Below are 9,483 nucleotides of genomic sequence, written 5' to 3'. Positions count from 1 at the left end.
ATTTAATACATCTTTTATGAAAGTCTTATTGAACTCTCTGAGCTCAAAATTGTTGGCTGGTAATTAATTTTTATACACCAAAGTTTCTGGTGACATATATCCTGGCTTTTGATCTATATGCTTCCCACCTGAAATTACGTTACTCGCACATTGTAGATAGACTATCTGGTACGCAGTTTTTTCTAATCGCGTCATCCTGAATTTTGCTCTAGTGCTTCTGAAGTTTTGTGTATGCTGGTATTCTTACAACTCCTGTTAGCTGTTAAACCACTCAACTGAGAAAACCCAGCCCTTGGATTGAATGTATCAGTTTTGAGTGCAGCAGAGAATTCCAAATCAACAGAATTTTGCCATCATTGTGAAGTCTTGGTAGAAAAAAATGAGATTATATCAAACAACAAAAAAAAACTATTATGATGTTGCTACTCCAACCTGCCATGCTTATATATATATATATATGTATAATTGAAACTAGGCCAAATCCCCTTTGAAAGTTTGATCCAGGACCACCAGAAGGAAATATTTGACAGCAGATCCTGCTATAAATTTCGTACATTTAGAGGCATTTCATGAAGGTAAGACTCTAGTAACTTGAATGTGCGCAATCAAAGGTTTCGAATATAAGCGGTAGTTAGTGACTGTTAGTGAAGTGGGATTGAAGACAATATATAATTATCTAAGTGCGGACGTTTGGATTTATAGAAGTGCACATACATTTGAACCAGGTTGGTTGAGAGCGATACAAATTTTCAGTTTTGTTTTATAACCAAAAGATGTTGTTTTCGTAGGGAACCAAGTTCAAGTTCACATGTTATTAAATACGGGACATCCGTACAACTCTTATTTACAAGGTTTTCTCTTTTTGCGTGTGTCTAGCTGTCAAACCAAAGGACAGAGAAAATAGTAAGTACGGACATTCGTCATCCATCATGGCATCATTCATTCGCATGGTTTAACAGTTTGTTAAATTGGAAAAAAATAAAAGCATCCACACTCGAAATTATGGTTGACAAATTAAGGACTTGGGCCTGAGCTTGAACCATTAGAGTAGAAGTATAAGGGTTGAGCTTGAGTCGGGCCCACTGCAGGTCTAAGTTGGGCTTGGACCAAGTTTGAACTTTAACTTATTTTTTTAATTTTTAAAAAAATTATTGTAAACTTAAAAATTAGTTAATAATAATCAAGTTGTTACAATTAACAATGAATTAAAGAAAATAAATATTTCAAAATGAAATAATAAATAAAGAGAATGAAGCGAATAAAAAATTTAGAGATTTAATTTTTTAATATTTGATTCTCTAATTTAAGCACTCTCTTAATTAATTAACATTTAAAAGAGAGTTTCGTATTACAATTTTAAGTTCTTTGATTCATCATTAATATATAAATTAAGGATTTAAGCTTTTTTATTTTTTCATTATTTTCTAATTTTGAATTTATTATTCTAATTTATAAATTTATTTTTAAATAAAAAATTTAGGTCTAACCTGATTTTTTTTTTTCCTAAATTCTTATTAAAGCTCTCATGTGAGAGGCTCGGGCTAAAGTCCATGAAAATAGACCGGATAGACCTGAGTTTTTTTGCCATCCTTATTGAAAATGATAATATATATATAATCTAACTATCAAACTAAAGGAAAGAGGAAATAGTAGACAAAAATCGTCTCACGCACGGTATAAAGCTTCACGCTTATAACATGCTCGAAGAATAGTAGCTGAGAAAATTTCTTGCACCAAAACCATGGGCGATAAATAGGAAAAACATGGGTCGATCTAGCTTGAGATAACTTTTAAAGTTGTAAAATCTTGTCTTGGCTTCCATGTTTCATGCTCAAAAGAATAAAACTTTTTTTATAAAATCTTGGCTTTCCAAAGACGTAGAGAAATTTCAAGTTGTCAAATATGCAGGCGGCCGAAAGATTGTGTAAGCACTAATTAAGAAAAGCGATGACGCCAACCATGCACAAAATTTTTAGCTTATAATCAAGTATGATTTAATTAACAGCACTTGGAAAATCTTTTAATTTTCCCTCCAGAAGCTTCTATGAACCAAACACCAAAACCAAGTCGGCACAATTTAAAAAAATTCCAATTTGAACATAGGAAAATATTTTCGTATCTTTGTATTACACATTAATTGTCTCAACAAGATTCATGTCCTTAGCCATGTATATTTAGATAAATAAAATCCATGGCACGTCATTAACATCTATATATGAGGTAAAATGAGTCAACTTGGCTACTATTTTAATATCTCGATTGTTGGTTATTAAGGTAACAATTTGATTGATTGTTTATTCACACAATTGATCGTCTTGTATGCCTTTTTTTTTTTTTTCCTTTATTGTTTTATTTTTATTATGCTTAGTCGTGGATGAATAGATTTTTTTTGTCACCACATGCACTGTATGGTATAGTTGATAATCTTTTATTTTTATTACAATATTTTTGTCAATGTATAGTTAATTTAATATGCAAACTAATAGTCTTTGTCAAAAACTCTCTTTCCAAAATTCCCTTAAATAAAACGTTGAAGTAAAATTCAAACTTATGATTGAGACAAATAAACAGGTGATGTGCTTGCGAAACCAATTAGCTTAAAGAGATTATGTTGCAAATAAAAGCACTAAAGGAAAATGTGCTTTTCAAATTTTCAACTAGGAAAACGATCAAGTTGATGGAAGTTGGTGGGAAAAAAAATATGAAATGGACAAAGAACAACTGAACAAGAAAGGAGAATTAAAAGTAAATGGAGCATTAATCATGTCAAAGGTTAATCTAAATACACAAATGACAATTAGGGTAATAAAATAGGACAAAGTGGATGGATGAATTTATTAAATTAGGCCCCAAAACATCACCATTTGCTCTTTTTTTTCTTTTTTTCTTTTTTGGCCTCTAACGATACATAGGAAGTAAATTTAAAAAATATATATATATTTTAAAAATAAGGATGATTACTTACAACTTGTTATCTTAAGATATCATTTCTATGATCACTTGACCCCATAAGCTCTTTGTATTTCCATTATAACTCTATATTCGGGGTGGAATTATCACCACCATAACGTTTGTACATCAAGAGCATTCGTCAACTAGTGGGCTAGCTAATAATATCATCCCTACTAAGTTATTGCAAGTAGGAAGCAGGTGAGGAGTCTAGAAGCTGACGGAATTAAAATCTTGATTTTACCGTGATATTTTCTATCTCTTTTTCAATATCTTCGAGGTTGTTTTTTTTTCCATAGGAATTTGATTTTTAATGTATTATTAGAAATTGGTGTCAATTATTAAATTCAACATTCATTATCGTCGTTGAACAATCAATCAGCTAAACCATTTTATATAGTTTTTAGTTTCTTTGTTAAGGGTGAAAATTTTAAGCAAACATCATACCTCTTTAATGGCCTTGATGCGTGTGTGTGTGCGTTTTATCTTTGATTTAAATTCAATCACTTTCACCATTTGAAATATCAAAGAGCCGCTATCAGGAAATATGTAGATTAATAAATGGACAATAATATCGTCTGTTAATAACCCCAGACTAAAACGTGAATAATTTAAAAAGAAAAATTCCCGTCAACATTCAGGATATTTTTATATCGGTTGGTTGAGTAGAAAACAATGACAAAATGAAAGTAAAAAAAAAAAAGTGTATTGCTTTAAAAAAAGAAAAAGAAAAAAGAGATGTATTGGAAATATAGTAAATAAATTTTGTGATAACGCTATCTAATTTTAGATTAGGTGAAATCAATTTTCAAATATCTAAAAGAAATTCAACCTAACAAATACACACCGAACTCCGTCCCTCCCCATAAAAACGGCTCGAGTTTTAGTAGAAGTTGTTAAACAAAACCTTACAATTGATACAGGCTTGCCTATTTATTTAATACGGTCATAGAACTTTTTTTTTTTTTAATCAAATTCAAGCAAATTTAGGGATGCGAATGAGACTGCCCTGATTATGAGAATAGAACTGTAAAACTAATGGACGTTAACAAGTTAATTATGAAAAATAAAAAGGGGGATATTATCCCCCAATCACATTCAGAATATCAAAAGTATAAGAAGCCGACATTAATTAGTTTTTAATAATATCATAGAACTACATCAAATTTTAGTTTTATATCCACCAGCCACTTTTTTCTTTAATAATTTAAGATTAAAGATAATTTTATCCCTTGAGCCTTCCAAAACATTGCTCTGCCTTCTTTTATAAATCCAAGGATAACATAATTTTTTATCTTATATTCTTTAACGTGGTTAATGGAGTTAACAAAAAAGTAGTTAGTTAATATAAAACTAGAATTTGAGATGGTTTTAAGAAATTATCGAAAACTCATGGTGGCTACTTATACTTTCAATATTCTAGAGATAATTAAGAGACAACTTTTCAACAAAAAAAAAATGAAATAGAGAAAATTAAAAAAAAAGAAGAATGCAGTGCACAAGAAATACACGATTATGTTTGGTATAAGAGATTAAGGGCGACAATTGATCATGGCCATACTTGCACTGTCAAAACTGATCCAAATGGTACACAAAACGAAGTGAAGATTTATTTTTAGTTTTTTTATAACTTTTTAAAAAATAAAATACATCCCCGAATTTAAAAACTACAAAAAATAAGATATTATCTTAAGTGGGAATCGCATTTTCATCCATTCTATTTTCATTAAATATAATTTAGTCTAATTCGTCAAATAAAAATGATAGAATAAAAAAGATAGTACAATCTGTATATATGATTTAGTTACTAGTGTGTACTAGTGTCCATCATATGGTGTACACTTGAATATGTGACATAATTTTATAATTTTCTATGAATAATACTTAAGTTGTAGATTAACCAGGTGAACATGGTCACCCATTAAATCAATAGTCGTACTATATATAAAGCCAATCTATTCTAATGTATTCCTAAATATTAGTCTAATCTATTCTTGCACATCCGACGGCTAACATACCCCATAAGTTCTAAAATTTACTTTTTGTTGTGCAGAGCAGTAAAACAGCATTCATATATTTATCAACAATAATAGTTACACCATATGTATATGATCATCAAAAAGACACACACACTCACATAGAAAAAAAAAAAGAGTATATTAGCCCCTTTTAGAATTGAAGTTGAAACTTAATAAACTGTTTATTTCAAAAGTTGTGATAAAATTAGTGTTCGGTAAATTTTATAAAAACTGCTTATTTCATAATTTTCTTCATTTTTACAGCTACTTTTAAAAACAACTAGGGGGTTGCTTTTCATAAACAACTTATTAAATAAGCTACCACATTTTTTTGAAGTTCTCATTACAACTTTGATATTTTAAAAAAATAATCATTATGTCTTACTTTTTCATACACCCTAATGTATAAGCCGTTAGATATCACATTACTAGTACAACCAAACTACTGCCACAACTATTGTGTATTCTCTCCCGTATCAAAGTTTTAATCTAATAAAGTTATTTTTTTAATGTTTTACTTTTATTTTCTATTATAAGATTCAATAAGACTTGCATATGATTATGTAAAGTTTTTTTTTTAACTATGCACAATTTCACATGAAAGTTAACCATAACTTTTAAAATCAATTTCATAATCATGGCTTTTAATGTTCAATCTGGTTATATATATTTTTTTCTATAGTTATGGTGTATATTGCAAGTTTAATGTGAATGTAATGCATATTATTTTTTATTTTATTTGTATTATGTATTAGTATGAAATTTTATCATATTTTATATGTAACAAATTATAAATTTCATCAGATTTTATTTAATTGAGTTTTTTTTTTGACTTTATGTAATTTTATGTGTTTTAAAAAAAAGAAGACATGTCTAAACATTATTAAACATACTCTAGAAAAATAATTTAAACTTACGTCTGTTTTGGTCATTAAATAATAAAATAACACGTCTGTAATAAAATTTACTAAACCCATATACACTACTCTTTAAACTTACAGCAACCTGCAACAATATAATTTACCAATCATCAAATTACTTTTTTAATTAGGAGCTTATTATATCCGCATAACAAAAATTGCTTATTTAATACAACACAGCCCTTAATATTGTTTAGTGAAGGGAGAAATCAAATATCTACATGCAATCTTCTACACATAACAAAATACAAAGTTGGCAATTAAAATAAGCATCACCAAAACAACATGCGTATTAAAAATAATTATAGCTAAAAACTAAAAATAATAATAATAAAGTAGCGGTCTGGTTGATTGAATTAAACAAATAAAAGGATAATCTTTCTTAAACTTAGTCCAAAGAAGCTGCAACTTGCTCATCCACTTGCATCTTCCAGCGTAAGCCTGTTTGATAAGACCATCCCATCTACATTTTTTCCCCTAGGAAATAATATTTCTCAATCTCTACTTTCTTCTTTAATTTTTCTCTCAAATTTATTCCCAACTTGTAGTCAAAAATATTAAACGCAATCCTTTGATCTCTCTCTCGATCTCTTCACATATATACACGTACACAGACACAATTATGATGAAGGTGCAACCCTAGCCAAAACCAAAAACAAAGGAAGCAAAGAAAACAAATTCAGAAAGCAATGCCTGCCTCATCAATACAAGTCCGAAGGGCCAACAACACTACCCCAACACCACCACAAAAACAACCACAACCCACAACCCTAAGTCGGTTCCCGGTCCCGGAAACGCTGCCGTTTTACCACAAGCACACTGTGGGCCCCAACCAGTGCTGTTCCTATGCAGTCCAAACCATCAACGCTCCCTTGCCAGCCGTTTGGTCCGTGGTCAGGCGATTCGATAACCCTCAAGCTTACAAGCACTTTCTCAAGAGCTGCCACGTCATCAACGGAGATGGGCACGTGGGCACTCTCCGTGAGGTCCACGTCATCTCCGGGTTGCCCGCAGCTAACAGCACGGAGAGGCTTGAGATTCTTGATGATGAGCATCATGTGTTGAGCTTCAGTGTCATCGGGGGTGATCACAGGCTTAATAATTACCGGTCTGTCACCACACTACACGCTTCGCCATGCGGCACCGGCACAGTTGTCGTCGAATCATACGTTTGTGATGTACCGCCGGGCAACACTAGGGAGGAAACTTGCACTTTTGTTGAGACTATAGTACGTTGCAACTTACAATCTTTGGCTCAAATTTCGGAGAACATGGCTGCTAGATCGAACAAGTAAAAAAGAAACTCGATCATCATCATCATCATGAATGATTTTCTTGTTCATATTCTTTTTTGTTTTCGATTTGGGTTCGGTTCAATTCGATCATTTAACAATCAATCATGATGGATCGTTGATGCCTGCTCAATCGGAAATTGTAGATCGTTGATATGTTGGGTCACATTAGTTTAAATAGTTATATACAGTAAATTTATGTTTTCCATATTATATAATGTGGTTACCATTTATGTAATTTTTTTTTCTTTCTTTGTGGTTAATTTGATTCATGGGGAGTGGGTTGTTAATTTTAATTAGACCAAAAAATAGTGGATAGTCTTTTTGAACTATCTATCAGTTTAATTAATTTCATGCTAGTTCCATTCTCCTCTTTGTACTTATGTACCGTATGTATTTTTTGAGCCATTAATATTGTACTTTATATTCTTTATATCTCACCGGGAATTAATACATATTGATTCTCTGAGTACAATAATTAACCATGCCCGTATAGTTTTAAGACTTTTAGCTACGGCCATGTGATGCACGCAATTAGAAAGCATATGCATTGAAGAAAGTTACAAAAATAAGATAAGGCAAAGTGTTGAATGTTGACAAGATGCCTTCTCAATGACAATCTGTAAATAGTAGTATCTAATTGCAATTGTTGGGGGCTAATATTATACAAACAGAAATTGTACGACTTATTTGAATAAATAAATTGCAAATTGTATCTCACCTATTCGCCGGTCATTTATGGCACAGTCGGTGAGATCATTATGTATCAGGCAATAAAATTTTGAAGAATAAGATTTCAACTTACATATACTTTAAAAAAATTTAAAAACCCTAACTTTTAATTTTCTTATCACCGCATGCTGAGAGAGTTTGAATACTGCAATGGGATAGTACTCATTATTGATGTTGTTGTTGTTATTATTTTTATTATTTTTTGGGAGGAATCAAACAGCTGCAAGGCAACTTGGACTTGTTATAGAAAAACAAGGCAACTTGCTTATTTTTGCCACCTTTTTTTTTATTCTTTTTTGGCGTGTGATTTGTGTTTTAATTTTTGTGTTGTGAGAAAGGACGGTTTTTGCAAGTTGGGTTTGCAAGTGGGAAAAGGGCTTTTAATGAATCCTCAATTCAATAAGTTTAGTCAGTGAATTTCAAAGCTATCCATACGTTTCTGTCCCATATATTATGGGGATTTGATTTTGACCGCATTTGAATTCATCATCACTCAAATTTTTCTCGAGCCAACATGTGATGTGTACAATCAACTTGACAATTACTGCCCGCTTTATATATGAATGATATCACATGTTTCAGGGTTTTGCAATATGGATCGACTTTTCCAGGAAAATTCTTGTTTGGATAGTGAGATTGTTGTAAAAAGAAAGCAGAACTTTAAGCTTTTCCCGCAAGCCATCTTTCTAGCCGAGTGAGAGATTCATGTAACACGAATTATGGGATAAAGCTGTATACATAGCAGAGAGAGCTTTAGTAGGCGAAAGTCATTGTTACAAAGAATAGTGTTCATTGGGTAATTTTTTATATGGAGCAGTATTTCAACCCAAGAGATAACTAATACACGTATATTGTAGAACGGGTAATTTTTAAAAATCTCCCCTGAGGTTTGAGCTTGTTGCAAGTAGATGACGAGAATTTGTTTATTTGTAAAAAACCCCCTACCGTCAGTTAACTTTAACATTGACCGTTAGTTGACCGTGCAAAGACAATATTATCTTTAACAACAGTTTGTAAACGGAAATAACTAAAAAAAATTAAAATTGTTGGCGCGAAAAGCACAAACCTTATTTTTTGACAATTTTATCCTTGTCAATTTCAAAGATTTACAATATCATAGGTAAATATTATAACTATTTCATTTTCAAGTTTTTTATTTTATTTTTTTTGTATGAACTTTAAGAAAATATCAATAATTTAAAGAGGATTTTTCAAATTTTTAATTTTATCTTTCTTGTAGGAACTTTAAGAAAATATCAATAATTTAAATAGGATAAAATAGCCAATAATTTTAATTTTTTTTTAGTTATTTCCATCTACAAACTATTGTTAAGGGTAATATTGTCTTTACACAGTCAACTAACGGTCAATGTTAAAGTTAACTGACGGTATGGAGTTTTTTACAAATAAACAAATTCTCGCCATCTACTTGCAACAAGCCCAAACCTCAGGGGAGATTTTTAAAAATTACCCATTGTAGAACCAGTCAACAGCAAGCAGCAGTGGCCATATGGCCCATATTCACTCCCTTAATATTTTGGGACCCCTTTCGAGCTGTTGCTGCTTTGCTTC

General features: G+C 31.1%; 1 protein-coding gene across 1 annotated transcript; it reads left to right on the top strand.

Annotated features, from left to right (window-relative positions):
* The first annotated feature begins 6,238 nt into the window (after nucleotides 1-6,238).
* LOC18043519 (abscisic acid receptor PYL4) lies at nucleotides 6,239-7,618 on the top strand. Its single transcript, XM_006435755.2, has one exon. It carries the CDS (start codon nucleotides 6,577-6,579, stop codon nucleotides 7,180-7,182), a length of 606 nt encoding a protein of 201 aa, XP_006435818.1. The 5' UTR covers nucleotides 6,239-6,576; the 3' UTR covers nucleotides 7,183-7,618.
* Nucleotides 7,619-9,483: the final 1,865 nt, after the last annotated feature.

Source organism: Citrus clementina, unplaced genomic scaffold (genome assembly GCF_000493195.1).
Source record: "Citrus clementina cultivar Clemenules unplaced genomic scaffold, Citrus_clementina_v1.0 scaffold_4, whole genome shotgun sequence".
NCBI classification, from domain to species: domain Eukaryota; kingdom Viridiplantae; phylum Streptophyta; class Magnoliopsida; order Sapindales; family Rutaceae; genus Citrus; species Citrus x clementina.
The sequence above is the reverse complement of the archived record's forward strand: the minus strand, read 5'-3'. Positions and strand labels throughout refer to the sequence as shown.